This window comes from Chiloscyllium punctatum, chromosome 42 (genome assembly GCF_047496795.1).
Source record: "Chiloscyllium punctatum isolate Juve2018m chromosome 42, sChiPun1.3, whole genome shotgun sequence".
Classification (NCBI taxonomy): domain Eukaryota; kingdom Metazoa; phylum Chordata; class Chondrichthyes; order Orectolobiformes; family Hemiscylliidae; genus Chiloscyllium; species Chiloscyllium punctatum.
This window is the reverse complement of record NC_092780.1, coordinates 3427073-3451666: the sequence shown is the minus strand read 5'-3', so window position 1 is coordinate 3451666 and position 24594 is coordinate 3427073. Positions and strand designations below refer to the sequence as shown.

The 24594-nt window shown below is 44.2% G+C and overlaps 2 protein-coding genes across 2 annotated transcripts in view; one reads left to right on the top strand and one right to left on the bottom strand.

Annotated features, from left to right (window-relative positions):
* The window catches only part of cdk5rap3 (CDK5 regulatory subunit associated protein 3), a 71424-nt gene extending 63781 nt beyond the window's left edge, over positions 1-7643 (bottom strand). The window contains exon 1 of the mRNA XM_072561226.1: positions 7622-7643. The gene's annotated coding sequence lies outside the window, so the exon portion shown is untranslated. The remainder of the gene's footprint in view (positions 1-7621) is intronic.
* A 2561-nt stretch (positions 7644-10204) lies between these two features.
* Positions 10205-11529, top strand: prr15lb (proline rich 15 like b). The gene has a single exon (XM_072561223.1). It carries the CDS (start codon positions 10465-10467, stop codon positions 10780-10782), a length of 318 nt encoding a protein of 105 aa, XP_072417324.1. The 5' UTR covers positions 10205-10464; the 3' UTR covers positions 10783-11529.
* The last annotated feature ends 13065 nt before the right edge of the window (positions 11530-24594 follow it).

Here is a 24594-nt window from a genome sequence, read left to right as displayed (position 1 = left end):
CCATCACTAATGTTTCTATAACTAATGAATCAACATATTTAAAAATGGACAAACTGGATATTCTTAAGGTCTTTCTTTTTACATCTGGGATATGCAGATTGTGGTATTGTAAAGATCATACCCTATTTCTGGAGATTGATGACAACTACAGGGACTAAGCAACTCTACAGTGATCACATATTGACAGTAAACCACACCCAATGGGAGCAGAGATAAGATAAATCAAAGCTCAAATGACTTATAAAGGTTTACAAAATTATGAGGGGCATGGATAGGATAAAGTCTTTTCCCTAGGGTCAGGGAGTCCAGAACTACAGGGCATAGGTTTAGGGTGAGAGGGGAAAGATATAAAAGAGACCTAAGGGGCAACTTTTTCACGCACAGGGTGGTACGTGTATGGAATAAGCTGCCAGAGGATGTGGTGGAGGCTGGTACAATTGCAATGTTTAAGTGGCATTTGGATGGGTATATGAATAGGAAAGGTTTGGAGGGATATGGGCCGGGTGCTGGCAGGTGGGACTAGATTGGGTTGGGATATCTGGTCGGCATGGACAGGTTGGACCGAAGGGTCTGTTTCCGTACTGTACATCTCTATGACTCTATGTCAAACTTGATTTTCAAAAGCCTGTTGGAGGGAAGAGTGTGGAGAAAGTCGAAATCTCTGAAGGCTGAGTTCAGAACCACAGGGGCACAAGTATAACTGTAGTTCCATTTGTTACATTATTGTTACATTATGTATAATGTAACTGTCTTAACTGAAATCATTAAGAGAGCAACGAAACAGACTACAGACGGCCGGTGGAAGACCTGAAAAATGGTGCACTGAGAGCAACCTAGCTCTCAATGCCGGCAAAACCAAGGAACTCATTCTTGACTTTTGGCAGGATGTTACTCATGCCCCCCCCGACACATTAACATCACAGAGGGGGAATGAGTGGAGAGTGTCAAGCTTCTGGGAGTGGTCATCCACAACAAGCTTTCTTGGACTCTTCATGTGGACGCACTGGTTACAAAGGCCCAACAACATCTCCTCTTCCTCAGGCAGCTGAAAAGATTTGGCATGATGGCGAATACCCTTGCCAACTTTTATAGGTGTGCCATCGAGAGCATTCTGTCCGGATGTATCACTACCTGGTGTGACAACTGTACCATTCAAGATCAGAGACGGTTACAGAGAGTGGTGAACTCAGCCTGGACAGTCACAAAGGCCAACCTCCCATCTATAGAATCCATCTACCAGGGCCGCTGTCAAGGAAAGGCCGCCAGCATTCCCAAAGATCCATCCCACCCTGGCAATGTTTTTCTACAACCTCTACCATCGGGGAGAAGGTACAGAAGCCTGAGCACATGCACCAGCCGGTTTCAAAACAGCTTCTACCCTAGTGTTGTTACAAATCTGAATGGACTCACAAACTCTTAACATTCACCTGCACTTGTATTTTTGTTTTTGCTGCTGTTTACCTATTATTTACTTTTCTGTGCTACTTAACTCCACACCAACCCTCCGAAGAGCAACCCACCCAGACCCATTCCCCTACACCTAACGCTACAGGCCATTTAGCATGGCCAATTCACCTGACCTGCACATCTTTGGACCACGGGAGGAAACTGGAGCACCTGGTGGAAACCCATGCAGACACGGGGAGAACGTGCAAACTCCACACAGACAGTTGCCCGAGGCGGGAATTGAACCCGGGTCTCTGGCGCTGTGAGGCAGCAGTGCTAACCACTGTGCCACCGTATTTGTACAACTTTCCATATGAAAGTTGTACAAATGTGGAACTCTAACCCCATATAGGACATGGATGCTGAAGAAATTAATGAAATCTGCATCACTGTGATCTTTGTTGGGTATGGGGATTAAGGAACAGTACAATGGCAGCTATGTAACTAGGATGTTATTTAATCAAATGGAAACAGAAATTGCTGGAGAAACGTCTGGCAGCATCTGTGAAGAGAGAAACAGAGTTAACGTTTCTGTTTTATTTCAGATTTTCAGCAGCCTCAGTTAATTGCTTTTAATTGAGCGCGATTTATTCACTTCACTGAGGCTTGAGGTTGATAACCTCAAGTTTGTAACTTTGATAACATGTAAATCAAATAGTTCTGAATTGTTATTTGGAGAGCTGATTAATCTCTGACTGGGGCTTGCCTGTCTGTGAGCTCATTTGGCCAGGCACAGCCGACCTTATCAGATTCCCTGTGTACAGAAAGTGACTCACTGCCAATTGAAACTGACTCTGTGTTTAGACCTGATATTGCACATACACACTCCAAACACCTGAGCATATGATTCAGATGGACCTTGCTTTTAGAGAAGCCCAGTGCTCTGCTGTTTGTTTTTCCCACAAACTGACTGGACTCTTACTGCAATCAAAGTCCCACTGAGAAGAAGCTGCATTAATTATGAATCCAGAACTCAGTATGAGCATTACATTTGAAAACAGGGTTTTATCTGCCCCCTCAGGGCATTGTATTGAACTGAAACCTGGAACCCCTTCTAAAAGATGAAAGACTTAACAGCAATCTAGGTTTGATCATTATAGCGAATCAGTTGCATGATACTGTTATCTTTTGTTATAAATTATGTGTCTTACGATCCTGCTCCACAGCTACCTGATGAAGGAAGTGCACTCTAAAAGCTAGTACTTCCAAAATAAATCTGTTGGACTATAACCTGGTGTTGTGTAATTTTAACTTTGTCCACCCCAGTCCAATGCTGGCACCTCCACATTGAAGAAGAGCAGGTGAGCTCTTCCCAATGTATTGTACCTCAGTTAACAGAACTAAAAGTTGATTTTTATGACAATATCACATTGCTGTTTGTGGGATCTTGCTGTGCATGAACTGATTGTCAGATTGCCTACATTACAACAGTGACTTCATTTCAAATAAAGCACTTAATTGATTGTAATATGACTGGGGAATGGACTGAGTTTTTTTTAGTGGTGCGATATAAATTCAAGTCTTTGTTTTTGTTACCAATTCCAACAACCTCCCTGGTCCTCGCCTTTCATCCTCTGCCATTTCCACCACCTATAAACAGATCCCACCACCAGAGATATATTTTCCTTCCCACCCCTATCTGCATTTTGGAGAGATCATATCCTCCACGACTCCCTTTTCTGGTCCACACCCCCCACCAACCCACCCTATCCTCCTAGCACCTTCCCCACCACTGCAGGAATTGTAAAACCTGCGCCCGCACCTCCCCCCTTACCTCCATCCAAGTCCCAAAGGATCCTTCCACATCCGACTGAGATTTACCTGCACTTCCACACACACCATCTACTGTATCCATTACACCCAATGTGGTCTCCTATATATTGGGGAGGATGCTAACTTGCTGAAGGTTTCAGAGAATATCTCCAGGACACCCCCACTAACCAACCCCACCGCCCCGTGGCTGAATACTTTAACTCCCCCTCCCACTCTGCCAAGGACATGCAGGTCCTGGGCCTCATCCATTGCCAAACCCTAACCACCTGTTGCCTGGAGGAAGAACACTTCATCTTCTGTCTTGGGACCTTCCAACCACACGGGATCAATGTGGATTTCACCAGTTTCCCCATTTCCCCTCCCCACACCTTATCCCGGTCCCAACCTTCCAACTCACCACTGCCCTCTTGAACGATCCTACCTGTCCATCTTCCTTCCTACCGATGTGCTCCACCCTCCTCTCCGACCTATCACTTTCACCCCCACCTTCATCTATCTATAGCACTCTCAGCTACCTTCCCCCAGCCCCACCCCCCCTCCCATTTATTTCTCCCCCCCCCCCCCCCCCCCCCCCCCCACCCCCTGGCCTCATAAGCCTCATTCCTCATGAAGGGCTTATGCCCAAAACATTGATTCTCCTGCTCCTCGGATGTTGCCTGACCTGCTGTGCTTTTCCAGCACCACAGTTTTGACTCTGATCTTCAGCATCTGCAGTACTCACTTTCTCCTTACCAATTAAAATTTACAAGGATGTTGCCAGGGTTGGAGGATCTGAGCTACAGGGAGAGGCTGAACAGGCTGGGGCTGTTTTCCCTGGAGCATTGGAGGCTGAGGGATGGCATTAGAGAGGCTTACAAAATTATGAGGGGCATGGAGAGGATAAATAGACAACATCTTTTCCCTGGGTGAGGGAGTTCAGAACTAGAGGGCATAGGTTAAGGGTGAGAGGGGAAAGATATAAAAGAGACCTAAGGGGCAACTTTTTCACACAGAGGGTGGTATGTGTATGGAATGAGCTGCCAGAGGATGTGGTGGAGGCTGGTACAATTGCAACATTTAAGAGGCATTTAGATGTGTATATGAATAGGAAGGGTTTGGAGGGATATGGGCCGGGTGCTGGCAGGTGGGACAAGATTGGGTTGGGATATCTGGTTGGCGTGGATGGGTTGGACTGAAGGGTCTGTTTCCATGCTGTACATCTCTATGACTCTATGACTCTAATTATTCTGCTCTGCCAGAAGCATGTGTGAAGATATTGCCTTACATTCTCTAATTAGGAAAAGCAAACCTCAAAAAGATAATTCAAACAAGAATACTAAGCAATTTTCAAACTATGAACCCTCCCAGGGGATGTGAAACACACTTTGTGTTACTATGCTGTTCTGTTTCCAGCTGATGGTTGTGGAGTGTAACATTTTTTTAGAATTAGAATCCATACAGTGTGTAAAATGGCCCTTTGGTCTAACAAATCCACACAGACCCTCCGAAGAGTAACCCACCCAGAACCTGTGGGCGGCACGGTGGCACAGTGGTTAGCACTGCTGCCTCACAGCGCCTGAGACCCGGGTTCAATTCCCGCCTCAGGCGACTGACTGTGTGGAGTTTGCACGTTCTCCCCGTGTTTGCGTGGGTTTCCTCCGGGTGCTCCGGTTTCCTCCCACAGTCCAAAGATGTGCAGGCCAGGAGAATTGGCCATGCTAAATTGCCCATAGTGTTAGGTAAGGGTTAAATGTAGATGTAGGGGTATGGGTGGGTTACGCTTCGGCGGGGCGGTGTGGACTTGTTGGGCCGAAGGGCCTGTTTCCACACTGTAAGTAATCTAATCTAATCTAATAACCATTCCCCTACCCTATTACTCTACACTACATCTACTCTTACATCTACACTAATGCATCTAACCTGTGCATCCCTGAACACTATGGGCAATTTCACATTGCCAATTAACCTGACCTGCACATCTTTGGACTGTGGGAGGAAACCAGAGTAGCTGGAGGAAACCCGTCCAGACACGGGGAGAGTGTGCAAACTCCACACAAACAGTCACCCGAGGCAGGAATCAAACCTGGGCGCTGTGAAGCAGCAGTGCTATCCACTGAGCCAGTGGCATCTCTTAGTTTCAATGGTTGCTCTGTTGAAGCCAACCATTCTAGAGGAAGCAGGCAGCTAGTGTCTTTTTCAGAGTCGAGTTTCACTTTATGGAAGTTATTATTTGCCAGTTTCTTTTGGCATTGTGCATTGAGAGTAGTCTAACCTGTCCCATTAGCCATATTTCATCTATAGCTGCTGGAGTCAGTCCAGGGTAAAAATAAATACATCCAATTATTGAGGAAGTCCTGTGCCCTTGAGGCACCATCAACTAGACAAGTCTTCGGTGTGAGGAGGGTTCGATATCAGCAAGGGGGCGGATGTTGTGTGTTGAACACATCAATTAAAGTCAACAATTTGGAGGTTTAATGGTCTTAAGTAAATGAAGGAGAACACAAAGTATATAACATCAGAAATCTCAACCTATCACACGCTGTCGGTATCTTCTGTTATATTTTAATTTTCTATTTTTGTCAGCAGAAGACGAGAATAACAGAGGCCTGAGACTGATACTGGGCGTGAAACTGGTTTTGCACAATCGCTCACAGTCAGTGACAGGTATAAATGCAGGGGGAAAACACAAGCATTTTGTTCATCTCTGCGACTCACCCTGGGGCCACATTGGGTGGGGGGGGGGGGGAAGGGGGGACGGACGACGACATCAAAATGTCAGTGGCAACCCCGAGTGTTTGGGAAACATCCTCGCCCAGCACAGCTGAAGGCAATCCCGGAGGTGGGGTGGCAAAGTTCCCACAGACATACGGTGAGAGAGGAGAGTTGGTTCGGTTTCGGGGTGGGACCAGCAGAGGGCTCAGTGCACAGTATCAGGTTACACTGGCTATCAGACACTCCGCTGGTGATGATCACTGGGTGACAAAATCAGGTAACCAGGCGACTGACACAAACAAACACTGCACAGACAGAAGATACAAGTATCACCCCGGCAACATGAGAATCAGAATTTAAATGTTTCATTTGTAATAAAATGTATGAAGATCAATCTTTAATTAAATGCGATCTGCTCCTCGTTATTTCTAGTCTGGGTTAATTCACAGACATGTTTATTTCAAGGTCAGCGATATAAATATTTTGGAAATTTGATAATTTATTTTTGCTTCTTTATTTCATTCCCAGGACAAGTGCATTCTTTTTAAAATATATTTTCATGGAACAAAGGGTGTTGCTGCACTTGTTGCCCATCCCTAACTGTTCTTGAAGTTCAGAGTCAACCATATTGCTGTTGTTTAGCTATAAAGGAGAGCTCCCTTTACATCGTCCCCATCAAATACTCCCAGGACAGGGTTAGATACAGAGTAAAGCTCTCTCTACGCTGTCCCCCATCAACCACTCCCAGGACAGGGACAGCTCGGGTATGCTACTGAACAAAGCTTCCTTTACCCTATCAAACCATCTCAGGGCAGGTGTAGGACAGTGTTCGATACAGAATAAAGCTTTCTCTACTCTTAAAATGAAAGTAAAACTCACTCAACACTTTTTCCATCAAATACTCCGAGGACAGGGATAGCAGAGGGTTAGATATAGAGTAAACTGTCTGTACATGGTCCCCGTCAAACACTCCAAATGCCAACATGGGTGCAACAGGATGCCCAAGATAGTGAATGTAAAGATTATTCTTGGTGTACCCATGGCTTGTTTTACCTCCTATACATTTTCTCAGACAGCCAGTTCCCAGGTGCAACAATCAACAAGTGTCAGTGGAGAATGCAGCTTTTATTAACATGACTAACCCTGGCAATATTAGTTTAACTGGCCTCAGGGGACTTGTTTAGCAAAACACCTTCTTGCTGAGTCACCTGGTGAAATGTTACCTTGTTGTGAAGGTCAGTACATGGCTGCACTGAACTAGGTGGTGCCCAGCTCAACTCTCAGTGTCAGAGCTACAACACTCACTCATAATCAGTGAGACAGAGTAACTCAAACTCACTACAAAACCTGACTGAGTTTGTTGGGTTCTGAGTAATTGAAGAATAGTATGTAGATATCAAGCTACCTTCCTATCTTCAATCTCTTCCCTTTTCAGAGATATTGAACACATTGCTGACTTCCGGATTTTCTGCAACTCCTTTTTGAATGTCTCTAAACTGTTTTTCACAGCTGCCATCGCATCGAAGCGGCCCTTACCAAAGTCACAAATCACAAATCACACCCCATGTGACTGTGACAAAGCCAAACCCTTCCTTTTTATCATTGTTTACCTGTGTGCCACCTGTGACATGGCTGAACAAAGCTTTTGCATTTATATAGTGCCCTTCACGATCTCAGTTTGTTCTAAATCACTTTATAGCTATTGTTGTACCTTTGAGGTTTAGCCATGGAGCAATCTACCACCGCACAGCAAGATCCCACATATAACTCTGGGATGATGGCCGGACAGTCGGTGACGTCAGCTGAGGGATAAATGCTAGCCAAGGTACTGTGCAGGATTCCCTTCTCTTCAAAATGGGATTTTTTTAGGCTGTGGGACCTTAGTGGTGCAAGCAGACACCTTGAGGCTGGCATCTCGCCAAACCAGAGACACCCACATCCCATGAACGAATCAAAACAAAACATTGACTGACTCCGTAGTGACGTAAGGAGTGTCAGCCTGGAGAACGGGTCCGAATCTCTCAACTGGAAATGTAAACACACACATTTTGACTGAGAGTTCAGTGTGTTCCCCCCTTGAAGTTTTGTTGACTATTTAACTGAACGATTACCGTCCCTGCCATAGTGGACGCTGCCACTGAAGGTGAGGACAGGTCGGAGACTGGCCTCAGATTTTTGTTTAATTAACCTGTTTGAATGCGTTAGGACAAATTCTCATGGACATCCTGAGGCAGGACTTGAACCTGCACCTTCATGGCCTGGGACAGAACCACTACACCATGGGATCCTCTCAGCCCTTGGAACGTGGTGAGCACAAACGACAGGCAAAAATGTACGTGGAGTCAGTTGCAGAGCCACGTCACAGAATCCCCCACAGCATGGAAACAAGCCATTCGGCCCATTGAGTCCACATCAACTCACCACCTCCTCCACCCCGCTCCCCACCCCCCTCCCCGCGGGAGAGCATCCCACCCGGACCCAATCCTCTTCCTGCAACCCTGCATTTCCCGTGGCTAATCCACCTAGCCTGCACATTCCCGGACACTATGGACAATTTATTGGGCCATTTGGCCCATCGTGCTTGCACTTCTCTTCAACTAAGAATCATTACCAATTTCCTACTCTCCTCCCCCCGCCCGCCCCCCATTAGCCTTGCATACCATTTCTATCCAAATAATTATCCAATGCCGTCTTGAATGCTTCATTTGAACTTGCCTCCACCACATTTCCAGGACTGCATTCCATACTCTAACCACCTGCTGGGTGAAAAATTATTTTCTTGCATCACCCTTGCTTTTTGTGGACGTCACTTTAAGTCCACAACAGTCCCAAACAGTGAGGCAACCTGAAACCCACAGACACTTGAGAAGCAGTTAATGTAGTCGAGTGGCTTTCTGAAACACCTCAGCAGGAAGCCAGTCTTTGTTCATAAAGCAGACTGATCTCATTAGACTGAATGAGATACGGAACACCACAGATCAATGACGGAGAGTTAAATTGGCAGCTTCTGTGCTCAGTGTCTGTACATTTCATGATGCCAGGGACTATAGAGGGCTACAAGGATCAGCGCTGGGTCCCTTATAGTTAAAAATCACACAACACCAGGTTATAGTCCAACAGGTTTATTTGGAAGCACTAGCTTTCGGAGCGCTGCTCCTTCATCAGGTGCTTGTGGAACATGACCAAACGACACAGAATTGAGAGCAAAAGGGTTACAGTACCCCTTATGGTTTATGATCTATCTAAACAATGTAGATGAGAACGTGGGAGGTGATAAGTAGGTTTGTCAATGACACACAAAGATTGCCTGGGTGATTGACACTGAGAAAGAAGATTTTAAGAAGAAGGGAGTACTCAATTAACTAGGAAACTCAGAGGGATCTTGGAATGTTTGTCAATAATGAAGTGTGACAATTTTAAAGTAAAGGTTTAGAGGGGATTTGAGGAAAAATCTTTTCACCCAGAGAGCGGGAGGGATCTGGAATGCACTACCACGGAGGGTAGTTCAGGTGGGATTTCCAAGCCTTTAGAAAGTACTTGGATGAACACTTGAAATATCATAACACTCATGACTGTAGGCCTAGAATAGGAAGGTGGAATAGTGCAGATTTATTGTAGATTTGATGGGCCAAAAAGTCTCCTCCCTCTATGATCTTAAGTGGAATTCAGAGTGATCCCTTTGGAAACGCTAAAAGCTGGTCAGATCCCAAAGTTACCTTATGGGATCTTTCTGTGCACAAACTTGCTGCACCGTTTATCTGAAATGACGATTAGTGTACTTTGAGAAACACCTCCATGGATGCAGAAAGAGAGGCCTTTCGGCCCATTGTTAGAAGAGCTTCCTGGCCACAGCTTGCTGGGAGAGAGAAGGCCTCAGAATATTCCGCACAAACTTCACCGCCCACCCGCCGTGCACACCCCAGCACCCACACGCTGCGCCCCACACACCTGAGCCCCCCCAACATCCTTCCCCCATGTCCCCAGTCACCTCCCCACAACTAACCCCATAACTCCCCACCCACACCGCCAAATCCCCCTCACCCCCATCCACACTCCCCCCATACCCACACGTCCCCATATCCCCATACACACCCCCGACCCTACCTATGTTCCACATTACCCCCCCCCCTCCCCCCAACCCGGTCAGGGACAGAGGGTGGAGTTCAGGAAATTTCAGTAACTCGGTGACTGAGTCTCGCCTTCCCAAATATGTAAAATACTCCCCATTGGCCAATGAGTCACAGCTCTCTCTCGGCCACGTGACAGAAGGGGGTTGTGCTCAGGTGGATTTATACCTGGGCAGGTGAGCTCCTATTTACCTGCTGGAGGGATACAGACACTCACACGGACCTAGACCGAGACACAGAGTGAGACAGTCACTGTCACTGACAAGGGGGACGGGAGATTGGAGCCTGGCCAAGAGTGAGGGGAGTTACTTAAGGTTTAGTGTGTTCCCGCAGAAAAGCGATGAGCTACTCTGAGGTGGTAGTTTGTAGACTTCGCTAAGACAGTGCAGTTAGTCCACTGTGTGTGTTTGCCGAGTCAGTCAGAGGGATGGGTGAGTCTGCTCCACCGAGCTGGTGGAAACTTACTTTCCTGCGCAAGAAGAAGAACAGCGCGAAGGTTCTGTACGAGGTCCCGGGGGAGAGGAGCAGCCCCGACATTAAGGAGGGCGGCGGCAACCCCGAGAACGGGGAGGACTCGGAGCTGGAAGCGCGTCTGGAGAAAATCGTGGACAAAAGCACCAAAGGCAGACACGTGAGAGTCTCCAACTCTGGCAGGTTCAAGGAGAAAAAGAAAATACGGACCAGTCTGTCAGAAAGCCCCGGCTTCTACAACGATTCAGGCAACGGCGAGGGTGCGCAGTCCTGAACCTCCCACCGGGACCGATGACCCCCTTCCCGGGGAGGGCTATAGCCCCGGGACCGTGTAGAAACCAGAGGCTTCTCCTGCACAGAATGAAATAAATCGTCCGTCAGTAACCACGGCCGGGTCAAGCCGGACCTTCCGTTTAAAGGGTTAATCCCTGCGACCTGTCTAAGGGGTAAATACCGGCAATCTCCTCGCTCACTCCCCCACACACTTTAAAGATGAACAGTCTTGGAATCCCCTTTCCAACTTCAGAAGCATCATCGTTTTTGCTCTGAACAGTTTACCTGGAAGAGAGGAGCTTGTGGGTTTTCAGTCTGGTTCTTGGAGTCAGTTATTTGAACAAAGACTCATCTTCGTGGGATGAACATTCCACGCGGGGTTCTTGGAGTGTGGAAACCACTTGGAGAAAATGGATGGGGGGTTGATGGGGCTCAAGGACAGGAGGACACTTCATCCCACTGGGGTGGGAAGGTTGGAACTGAATGTTTCAACCAGACATTGTACTGTATTGTGTGTGCGTGAGATTTCCCCGTATCTTTTTGAGACAATATAAAGGAGGACGATGGGGGTGAATCACAGTAAAAAGGAATTAGGAGAAGCCTTACATGTGCAAAAACAAAACGACACTGGATTGTATTTGGTCACCAGTGAATGCTAGATAAACTGGCTCCCAGCTTTAGTGTGGAAGCCGTTGAGTGTACAGTGTAACCAGAGGATTTCAAAGAGAATTCAGAGTGGCAGAGTATAGTGGGGGGGGGGGGGGGGGGGGGAAGGTTCAGAAACCCATTTTTTAAAGCTGATTTTTAAAAAAAATGACCTAACTCGACTATGATTGTGTCAGCTTTTGTTTAACACTCGTGTGATATGCCTCGAGGCAAGCTATTATGTTAAAAGTGCTATCTAAATGCAAGTTATTATTCAGTCATAGACTGCTGGCCTTGAGGGAACTAACAGAAATTCATAGGTTTGTGTGTTTGTAAGTGAGAGAGAGTAAGTATTCAATCATGACCTAACTGAGTGATGAAGGAGGCTGATGGGCCGAATGGCTTCCCACCCCCAGGCTCCCCAACACACACACTGTAGGGATTTTACGTCTAATACAACCACGAAGTCTAGGAAGTTCCAAATGGTTTAGAAACAGATTTTAATAAATAAAAAGCAAAATACTGGGTGCGAGAAATCGATGATAAAAACAAAGCGTTGGAGAAACCGAGCAGCTCTGGCAGAATCTATGGAGATAGGGAACTGTTAACGTTTTGAGTCTGGTATGATTCTTCAGAACTAGAAAGTTTTATAAAAATAAATTCCTGGGTCTGCCTGAACACTAAATGATGTCAAGATTGGACAGATTATCGGAATAAAATGCACAAGAAAACTGACCAGGTTTAGACATTTTGGCAACAAACCTGGAGCAGGTCTGACTCAGACGGTTCAGTTAATATCCACATTTACCTCGACTGCATGCAAGGTGTTTCCTACTATAAATATTGCATGTTGTTCATAACGTGTTACAATAACCACACCTGTGTCTCGTCAGCAAGTTCCGTTGGGCAACACTGGGTTGGCAGATCAGCTCAGAACCCAGCAGCTGAGTCAAGTTGTTTCTTCCGCCCCCTAGCCCCGGCCGTGACCATTTAACACTTCACCTGTGTAGTCTCGAAGAGACACACTTCCCATAATTTTGTGAAAACCAACATCCAACATATACGCAAAATTGTGAGGGAACACATTTACTTTATAAATTAAAATGAAAATTCCTAGATGGAAGTGTCAGTTTGTGACTCAGGCCAACATCTCGAAAGAAGGCTCAATATTGGAATCCTACCTTAAGTCAGATGGTATCACTGCATTTCACAGAGTTGATCTTTCTTTACTGCTACCTGGGAGCAAAGGCCAGCCAAGGGCAATAGACAGTTCTGTATTTTGGGTGCAATAGCAATAGGGTAAACTTGCATCTATATAGCACCTTTCATGACCGTGGGACCAAAATGTTTTATAGGCAAAAATGTTCAAAATGTTTTTGAGGTTCCTCTTCATTTATTTATGTTTTGAATTGACTATTAAAGTGATAATGGTTTAATGGTCGCACTCAAAGTCTAGCTTTATTTTAATTTAAATTGGAGATTCTCTTAATTGAATTTAAATTCCAGTTAGTTGCCATGGTGGAATTTGAACCCATTGAGATTCCATTGAAGTTGGTTGTTGTACTTCTGATTTGAAAAATGAATAATATACACCACTGACCTTGTCGATATGAATATTTACCACCATGGTATGTTTGTGAACTATACTAGGTCTCTTGCTTTATCATTTTATGAAATATCAGAGTTTGTGCAATGTCTCTCTCTCTCTCTCTATATATATATATATTATAATGCCATGGCTCTTTTTCCATCCTCTTGAAAGAGCAGATGGCATCTTTCTAGTACTTCCAGTATTTTTAAACGTTATTTGTGGGATGAGTATTATTGGCAAAGCCAGCATTTATTGACTGTCCCCAACTGTCCTTCAATTGAGTGACTTCTCAGACTTTGCAGAGGGCAGTTGAGAGTCAACCACATTGCTGTGGGTCTGGAGTCACACGTTGGCCAGACCAGGTGAGGACGACAGATTTCTTTCCCTGAAGGACATTAATGAACCAGATGGGTTTTAACAATAAATAATGATCATTTCTGGGTCACCGTTTCTGAGATTTATTAATTAAATTTAAATTCCACCAAGTGCTGTGATGATTGGGCGGCACGGTGGCTCAGTGATTAGCACTGTTGCCTCACAACACCAGGGTCCCAGGTTCGATTCCAGCCTCAGGTGATTGTCTGTGTGTGGTTTGCACATTCTCCTTGTGTCTGCGTGGGTTTGCTCTGGGTGCTCTGGTTTCCTCCCACAGTTCAAAGATGTGCAGGGCAGGTGAATTGGCCATGCTAAATTGCCCATAGTGTTAGGTACATTAGTCAGAGGGAAATGGGTCTGGGTGGGTTACTCTTTGGAGGATTGGTGTGGACTGATGGGGCCAAAGGGGCCTGCTTCCACATAGTAGGGAATCTAATCTAATCTTTGAACCTATGTTCCCAAATCAATAAGTGGGTCCTCTTGATTCTTGCCAATCCAGTGACAATGCCACCACATCATATTCTTCCAGTTTCTCTTAAGGGCACAGCACAATTCTGCATTGAAACGTCAGCCTACAGAATGTCATAGATGCCTTATAGTCATTTAGAGTCATAGAGATGTACAGCATGGAAACAGACCCTTCGGTCCAACCCGTCCATGCTGATCAGATATCCCAACACAATTTAGTCCCACCTCCCAGCACCCGGCCCATATCCCTCCAAACCCTTCCTATTCATAAACCCATCCAAATGCCTTTTAAATGTTGCGATTGTACCAGCCTCCACCACTTCCTTTGGCAGCTCATTCCACACACATACCACCCTCTGCGTGAAAAAGTTGCCCCTTAGGTCTCTTTTATATCTTCCCCTCTCATCCTAAACCTATGCCCTACTGGACTCCCCCACCCCAGGGAAAAGACCTTGTCTATTTACCCTATCCATGCCCCTCATGATTTTATAAAAGTCTATAAGGTCACCCCTCAACCTCCGATGCTCCAGGGAAAACAGCCCCAGCCTATTCAGCCTCTCCCTATAGCTCAAATCCTCCAACCTTGGCAACATTCTTATAAATCTTTTCTGAACCCTTTCAAGTTTCACAACATCCTTCCAATAGGAAGGAGACCAGAATTGCACGCAATATTCCAAAAGTGGCCTGACCAATGTCCTGTACAGCCGCAACATGACCACCCAACTCCTGTACTCAATACTGTGTTTAAATATCTGGAGCAAAACCTTGATCCACCACCTTCTGTCTCTGATGGCTAAGTCAATATCGATAAACCACAGTCATTCAACTATTCGAGCCCACCCTTCCCCCATTCAATGAGATTACAGCTGGTTTAATAATCCTCATCTCCATTCTCCTGCCTTGTCCCATAATGCTTGATTACTGTTTAAATATATCTGTTCCAGCCTTGATTTACTTAATAACCCATCCTCAAATTATTGCATGCAAGGTGTTTTCTAAGCAGGGCTCTGTAGCACAGTGGTACTGCCTCTATCACTGAGCCAGGGCACCTAGGTTTGAGTCCCACCTGCTCCCGAGGTGTATCATAACAACTCTGAACAGGTTGGTTCAAAAATTTAAATAAAGTGAGTTACTTTCTATTTTAAATATTCATGTTGTTCATAAAGTGTCACAATAACCACACCTGTGTCTAGTCAGCGAGTTCTTTTGGGCAACACTGGGTTAGCAGATCAGCACAAAACCTAGTGGCATCGTCAAGGTATTCCCCCCCCCCTCCCCTTGCCATAAACATTGGACATTTTCACCTGGAGGGTGGTTGTGTGGTCTCTGAAAGACTCATGTCCCATTAAAACTGACATCCAATCTGTATGCAAACTTGAGAGGAAATGTATTCACATTATAAATGAAAATGAAAATTCCTAGATGGAATTGTCAGTTTGTGACTCAGGCCAACATCTGGTTTGACTAGATGTTCAATATTGAACTTTTACACAAAGGCGAATGGTACCATGGCCCTTCACAGAGCTGACCTTTTTAGGAGTAATGGTCAGCCAAGGGCAAGCAGCAATTTTGTAATTTGGGTTTAACAGAAACAGGAGCAGCTCTCAAACCACAGAACGGAAGTGTTTTTATAGTAAAAGAATCTGAGGCTGTTTATCATTTATATTTTGTGTGAATTATTAAAGTGACGTAAGGAGTCTTCAGAAAGTAATGTTACACTGGCCACATATGCTCTAATTCATATTTCAGTGTAACCTATTCTTAAAGTGGGTTATTGACTGCTGAGATCTGTATATGAAATTCCCTGGTTGCAGATTCTATCCTTAGGTACACAACAGCTTATTTGATTTATGCAAATGTAATGGGAGGTAAGATAATGGGGGAGGACTGATTTTGCAAGAGATGTCATGTGATAATACAGTAGTTTTGAGATTCTAACCCATATTACCTGCAAAATACAATAACTCCTAACTGGAAATATGTGGTAATGGAATTATCATTTATATCATTATCAGTTTTTGTAATCACCGTGGTCTGCAATGTTTTGTCAGACAATGTAGAACAAGGTTCTGATGTTTGCGAATGTCCACTCAGGCACCACAATAGCTAGTGTTCATCATTCAGATCATTGTCACTTTTGTCAGTGAGGCTACTTGGGCCGAGGTGAAGTTGATAGCTGGTTTGTTTGTAAGTTTAATTGTTGCCAGGAAACAGCCCATCAACACATTCAAGTTGTTTCCACTGTCCAATTATGCTACTTTACCATTGCTGGGTCCTTCATCAATATTGCAACCTTCAAAGTCAATTTCCCTTTTCCTTCTGAAGATCCTATAACTTGTCCAATAACAGTCATTCTAACTGCTCCATTTCTAGCCAGGTCTGTCATTAAAACCTTTTAAGTTGAACTTTATGCCTAACCCATTGCTTTTACTTATCATAGAAAGGGTATTCCTAACCCTTTAATCCTTCTTTCAGACTACAACAGACTCCAGTTTCTTTGTTTAAACTTTTATTCAATGCAGATATGGGAAGTGTACGAATCAAAGATGGCTCACAACTCAAACTTTATTAAATGAATCTACTGATTGAATGCCTATCTGATACCTACCCCCTCCTCCCCAGTACCTTGCCCACTTGTCTTAACAGTCTTTCTCATACTGTTTGACTTATCTCCTCAAAACCCTAAATAGTTTAAATATTACACTACAGCCTAACTAACCCTTTCCACAAAAATGCTTTTAGAATATAGATCATTACAGCGCAGTACAAGGCCTTTGCCCCTCGATGTTGCGCCGACCTGTGAAATTAATCTGGTGCCCATCTGACCTACATCTGACCATTATTATCCATATGTATGTCAATGCCCAATTAAATGCCCTTAACGTTGGCGAGTCTCCTACTGTTGCAGATAGGCTGTTCCACGCCACCTACAACTCTGAATGAGGAAACTACCCCGATATCTCTGTTAAATCTATCACCTCTCGATTTAAAGCTATGTCCCCTTGTGAGAGCCATCACCATCTGATGAAAAAGGCTCTCACTGTCCACCCAATCTAACAGCCTCAGTTCTCTCAGCCTTTCCTCGTAAGACTTCCCTTCCATACCAGACAACATCCTAGTACCCTGTCAAAGCTTCCACATCCTTCTTATAATGCAGTGACCAGAACTGCACACAATACTCCAGGTGTAGCCTTACCAATGACTTGTACAGCTGAAGCATGACCTCATGGCTCCAAACCTCAATCCCCTTATCAATAAACACCAACACACCGTATGCCTTCTTAACAATCCTATCAACCTGAGTGGCAACTTTCAAGGATTTATGCACCTGGACACTGAGATCTCTCTGTTCATCTACACGACCATTAATTTTATCATTAGCTCAGTACTCTGCATTCCTGTTATTTCTGCTAAAGTGAACTACCTCACACTTTTCCGCATTAAACTCCATTTGCCATTTCTCCACCCAGTTCTGCATCTTATCCATGTCCCTCTGTAACCCACAACATCCTTCGGCACAATCTGTCACAACTCTGCCTATCTTAGTGCCATCTACAAATTTACTAACCCATCCTACTATGCCCACATCCGGATCATTTATAAAAATGACAAACAGCAAAACAGATCCTTGCGGCACACCACTAGTAACTGAGCTTCAGGATGAAAATTTCCCATCAACCACCACCCTCTGTCCTCTTTCAGCGAGCCAATTTCTGATCCGATTCACTAAACCACTTTCAACCCTGAAACTCCGTATTTTGTGCAATAGCCTTACTGAAGTCCATATACACCATATCAACCACTTTTACCGTCAGCACCTGTTTTGTCACCTTCTCAAAGAACTCAATAAGGTTAGTTAGGCCTGACCTACCCTTCACAAAACCATTTTGACTATCCATAGTCAAATTATTCCTTTCCGGATGATTATAAAACTGATCTCTTATAACCTTTCCCAACACCTTACCCACAATCAAAGTAAGGCTCACTGGCCTATAGTTACCAGGGTTGTCTCTACTCCCCTTCTTGAACAAGGGGACAACATTTGGTATCCTCCAATCTTCTGGCACTATTCCTGTACACAATGATGACATAAAGATCAAAGCCAAAGATTCTGCAATCTCCTCCCTGGCTTCCCAGAGAATCCAAGGATAAATCTCATTCGGCCCAGAGGTCTTATCTATTTTCAGATCTTCCAAAATTGCTAAAACCTCCTCATTGTCAACTGCAATCCCATCTAATCTAGTTCCAGTTTCTGAAGAAATGGCAATGCATTTCCAAGTCCAGATGCCGTGTGATGTGGAGGGGAGTTTGCAGATGCTGGTGTTTCCAGGTATCTGCTACTCTGGGGTCCTTCATGGTGGTAGAGATTGCAAGTTGTAAAGGTGGTGCTGGAGGACCCTTATGAATTGTTGCAATGCCCTTTTTGAAGGTACACATTGCTGCCAGTGTGTATCAGTAATGGAGGGGGTGAATGGGTTCCAATCAAGTGACTTTGGAACAATGTGTGGCTTCTTGAGTGTTGTTGGGTCTGCACCCATCCAGGTAAGTGGGGAATATTGCATCACACCCCTGACTTGTGCCTTGTCGATGGTGGACAGGCTTTGGGGAGTCAGGAGGGGAGTTACTGACTGCAGGATTCCAAGTCTCCGATCTGCTATTGTGGTCACTGCATTTCTATGGCTGATCCATTTCAGTTTCAGTTTATCTGGGAAATTAAACAAAAAGGTTTGAGAAATAGAAGTACAACATTTCAATGTTATCCAGCTTCGCTTTAAGCAAGGTTTCTGTTTAGGAATGATTATTCTCACAGATGGTGCATTTCTGGAGCAGGAACAGAGACAACAAGTATTTTAATTAATAATTATCCATGAGCGATGAGGCTGTAGATTGGAGACAGATTAACAATATTACTTGAGTATTTTTCAGGAAAGGTTGTGCAGGTGGATTGTGTGGAGGTAAATTATCTGAGTAATAGCAGCTCCTGTTTCTTAATTTTCCCATCAACAGCCCCATCAGCTTCACGTTATACAGATTTACAGGATATTTGTCACTGTTAATTTTACTTTGGCCCTGACCTCTGACATTCTCTCCTTAACTCTCTTCACTTCTCTCTTCCCATTAAAAATGTTCCTTTTAAAACTTATCCTTTTGACCAATACAGTTTTATGTAGCTCAGTGTTATTTGTCATTTAATCTCTCATATGCGTTACCTTAGAAGACTTTCATAACTTAAGCTATGTAAATGCAAGTTGTTTTATTGTGGAGGGATTTCAGCTTAGAGTTACCTCATTATTGGTAGAAAATTAATTTGCTAAAATCAGATTTTTTTTTGCAATATAAAGATTGTGGATTGTTTCTGACCATTCTCTAAAATCACAAGGAAAATGGCAATCATTGAGCAAGAATGGGAGGCAGAAGTAACTAAAGCAAGGCACAGAGAGTGAATCCCAGAAAGAGAATATACCTTTCAAACTTCTATCTGAACAATGTTACAGAAATTCATTTACTGGCTAATTACCACAATAGAGGTTTATTAAAAACATGGGCATAGATAACGTGGATAGCCAAAGTCTTTTCCCCAGGTGGGCAAGTCCAAAACGAGACAGCATAGGTTTAAGGTGTGGGGGGGAAAGGTTTAAAAGGAACCTAAGGGCAACCTTTACACAAGCTGGTGCATATTTGGAACAAGCTGCCAAAGGAAGTAGTAGAGGCAGGTACATTAGAGGGATATAGGACGAGTTCAGTTTAGGAAACCTGATCGGCACAGATGCGTTGGGCCAAAGGGCCTGTTTCTCTGCTGTATGACTCTGATTCTGAGCTGATTGGAAGGTTAATGTTTCACCCATATCATTATGCTATAAAAATTTAAACCTTGTTACATGAGCTTCTTAATGTTCTGGGGAGTAACTGTAGATGGTTCAGTAAAGAGAGTGAATTGATACAATTCATTTATATCAGAGAGCCACATTACCAAAAGGAGGTGGATGCTTTGGAGAGGGTGCAGAGGAGGTTCACCAGGATGTTGCCTGGTATGGAGAGTACTAGCTACGAGGAGAGGTTGAGTAGATTAGGATTATTTTTATTAGAAAGATGGAGATTGAGAGGGGGGGGGGGACCTGATTGAGGCTTTTATAAATTCATGAAAGATTTAGACAGCGTAGATAGCAAGAAGCTTTTTCCCGGAGTGGATGACTCAATTACTTGGGGTCACAAGTCTAAGATGAGAGGTGAAAAGTTTAGGGGAGATATATGTGGAAAGTTCTCCACGCAGGGGGTAGTGGGTGCCTGGAATGCATTGCCAGCAGAGGTGGTAGGGGCAGGAACAATAGCATCATTGAAGATGTATCTAGACAGATACATGAACGGGCAGGGAGCAGAGGGATACAGGTCCTGAGAAAATAGGTGACAGAAAATAGGTGCTCAGCACAGGCTTGGAGGGCCGAAGAGCCTGTTCCTGTGCTATAATTTTCTTTGTTCTTTCTTTGTTCTATCATGGCCTAGGCTAAAGCTTCATATCACCAACACTCATTGGGAATCATTTCTGAGATCTCTGAAACACAGACATTGGTTTTAAACCACTGAACTATACCATTGTGCTCGTCAAACATTTCAACTCAACATGTTGAAAAGAATTGTTCTGCTGCTTATGAATCTCCTACTTGTTAATTGTTCTGTTAGTCCCCTGAGGCCCTTCACTGATCCTTTGCCTTAAGTTTTCCCTTGGACTTGTGGTGATGTTCCTTTGTAATCATAGGGTCGCTCCCAGTCACACCAGCATGCCTTAGAGCTATGTCATATTTGTCAACTATATGTACATACTTGCTGGGTCAAAATTCTGGAATGACCTCCTTAATGGTATTTTGGGTGTATCTACCCATGAAACTGCAGTGGGTTCAACCATCTGGGCCCTTCAATTAGATTCTGTTCTATAACATGTTCCTGGGTATCTTACTGCTGTGTATACTAACCATCCCTCTCCAATCTGCAGTTTCTAAAGAAATTAATCAATTTACCATTCATTTACATATTATTAAAATACAGAAACATATCAAGCTATATGGGAAGGCAGTTTCCGTGATCTAGGATTAACATGAATTTTGTGTAAATAGGACAAGAGATTTTCAGTTAATAGCGCAGCGATAGCTGCTGTTAATGGATGTTATTTCCTCAGCCCAGATCCTGATATGACTGCAGTGAACTTCTGATGCTTCCTTCACAACTGAACATGGGTCTACTGACTGATAAGGCACAAATGAATCGGGAATCTCAGGCTATAATAGAATTTAGAAATTCTCAGTGAGCTAGAACTCTACAGATGCTGTAGACAGTGGAAATGTGAAATAAAAACAGAGCAAGTCTGCTCCTCTATGTTCAGTGGTAAAGCCATCACTGAATACCCAACTAGGAATAATCCTGAGAGTTGCCATTGCACTGAAACTGAACTCGATAGACAATATAAACACTGGCTGAGAATCCTGTAGTGAGTAACTCACATCCTATCTTCTAAAGCCTCTCGACCATCTACAAGGCAAACACAAGTGTGATAGAACATAGAACATAGAAAAATACAGCGCAGTACAGGCCCTTCGGCCCTCGATGTTGTGCCGACCGAAGCCTACCTAACCGACACTAGCCCACTATCCTCCATATGCTTGTCCAATGCCCGCTTGAATGACCATAAAGAGGGAGAGTCCACCACTGCTACTGGCAGGGCATTCCATGAACTCATGACTCGCTGAGTAAAGAATCTACCCCTAACATCTGTCCTATACCTACCACCCCTTAATTTAAAACTGTGTCCCCTAGTAACAGCTGACTCCATACGCGGAAAAAGGTTCTCATGGTCAACCCTATCTAAACCCCTAATCATCTTGTACACCTCTATCAAGTCATCCCTAAACCTTCTTTTCTCCAATGAAAACAGCCCCAAGTGCCTCAGCCTTTCCTCATACGATCTTCCTACCATACCAGGCAACATCCTGGTAAACCTCCTCTGCACCCGTTCCAGTGCCTCCACATCCTTCCTATAGTATGGCGACCAAAACTGCACACAATACTCCAGATAAGGCTGCACCAGAGTCTTATACAACTGCAACATGACCTCAGGACTCCGGAACTCAATTCCTCTACCAATAAAGCCCAGTACTCCATATGCCTTCTTCACAGCACTATTTACCTGGGTGGCAACTTTCAGAGATCTGTGTACATGGACACCAAGATCCCTCTGCTCATCCACACTACCAAGTAGCCTACCATTAGCCCAGTAATCCATCTTCTTGTTACTCCTACCAAAGTGAATGACTTCACACTTAACTACATTGAACTCCATTTGCCACCTTTCTGCCCAGCTCTGCAACTTATCTATATCCCACTGTAACCTGCCACATCCTTCTTCGCTGTCCACCACTCCACCAACTTTCGTATCATCCGCAAACTTGCTCACCCAGCCTTCAAGCCCCTCCTCCAGGTCATTTATAAAAATGACAAACAGCAATGGTCCCAAAACAGATCCTTGTGGAACACCGCTAGTAACTGCACTCCAAGATGAACCTTTACCATCAACTACTACCCTCTGTCTCCTTCCAGGCAGCCAATTCCTAATCCAAACCTCTGATGCACTCTCAATGCCATACCTCCGTATTTTTTGCAGTAGCCTACCATGGGGTACCTTATCGAACACCTTGCTAAAATCCATATACACCACATCTACTGCTTTACCCTCGTCCACTTCCTTAGTCACCTTCTCAAAGAACTCAATAAGGTTTGTGAGGCACGACCTGCCCTTCACAAAACCATGCTGACTATCCTTGATCACATTATTCCTATCCAGATGTTCATAAATCCTATCCCTTACAATTCTCTCTAAGACTTTGCCCACAACAGAAGTGAGACTCACTGGCCTATAGTTACTAGAGCTGTCCCTACTCCCCTCCTTGAACAAGGGGACCACATTCGCTATCCTCCCGCCTTCTGGCACTATTCCTGTAGACAACGACGACATAAAAATCAAGGCCAATGGTCCCGCTATCTCCTCCCTAGCTTCTCAGAAGATCCTAGGATAAATGCCATCAGGCCCAGGGGACTTATCTATTTTCACTCTATCCAGTATTCCCTGGACCTCTTCCATAAGTACCTCAAAGCCATCCATTCTAATCACTTGTGACTCAATATTCACATCAGCAACAACGTCTTGTTCCTGAGTGAATACTGATGAAAAGTATTGATTTAGTGTCTCTCCAATCTCCTCTGCCTCCACACACAACGTCCCACTACTATCCTTGACTGGACAGATACCCACCCTAGTCATCCTTTTATTCCTGACATACCTGATGGAACACTCTCAACACTGACTAACCTCAATACTGTTCACCACCTTCACCATTAATTCCTTTCCTCACTGATTTACAATAGCAGCAATGTACCATCCACAAGATATGTTGCATTAACTCTCAAAGGCTTATTTAATAACACCTTTCAAACCCATCACCACTTCCGGCTCGAAGGTCAAGCACAGTAGATACACTATACTCTGCAAGTTACCCACCAAGCCATTTACTGTCCTGACTTGGAAATGTATCAATGACTTAAAATCCTGAAATTCCTTTCCTCAGAGCATTTTGGGTCTACCCAAGCATACTGACTGCAGTGGTTCAAATGGCAGTTTACAAACATCTTCTTAAGGGCAACTAGGGATGGTTAATAAATATTGGCCAAGTGAGATACACTCACTTCACTTGAAAATATTAAAGAAAAATCTATGAAGGCTGGTTACTGTTGCAACGGAGCAAGATTCAATCTTACTGCTTATCATGACTCATAGAGTCATACAGCGTGGAAACAGACCCTTCGGTCCAACCAGTCCATGCAGAACATAATCCCAAACTGAACTAGTCCCACCAGCCTGCTCCTGGCCTATATCCCTCCAAACCTTTCCTATTCGTGTATTCACCGAAATGTTGTTTAAATGTTGTAATTGTACCCGCATCCACCACTTCCTCAGGACATTCATTCCACTCAAGAAGCACCCTTTGTGTAAAAAAAAGCACTCTTGTTTTTTAAATCTCTTTCCTCTCTCACCTTAAAAATATGTCCCATTGTCTTGAAATCCCCCATCCTAGGAAAAAGACAATGACCATTTACCCTATCTATACCCCTCATCATTCTAAAAGAAGTTTTAGACTGGAGGCCTGTGACCAGTGGAGTGCCACAAGGATCGGTGCTGGGCCCACTGCTTTTCATCATTTATATAAATGATTTGGATGTGAGCATAAGAGGTATAGTTAGTAACTTTGCAGATGACACCAAAATTGGAGGTGTAGTGGAGAGCGAAGAAGCTTACCTCAGATTATAACAGGATCTTGATCAGATGAGCCAATGGCAGATAGAATTTAATTTAGATAAATGCAAGGTGCTGCATTTTGGGAACGCAAATCTTAGCAGGACTTATACACTTAATGGTAAGGTCCTAGGGAGTGTTGCTGAATAAAGGGAGCTTGGAGTACAGGTTCATAGCTCACTGAAAGTAGAATTGCAGGTAGATAGGATAGTGAAGAAGGCGTTTAGTATGCTTTCCTTTATTGGTCAGAGTATTGAGTACAGGACATTGGTTAGGCCACTTTTGGAATTTTGCATGCAATTCTGGTCTCCTTCCTATTGGAAGGATGTTTTGAAATCTGAAAAGGTTCAGAAAAGATTTCCAAGGATGTTGCCAGGGTTGGAGGATTTGAGCTACAG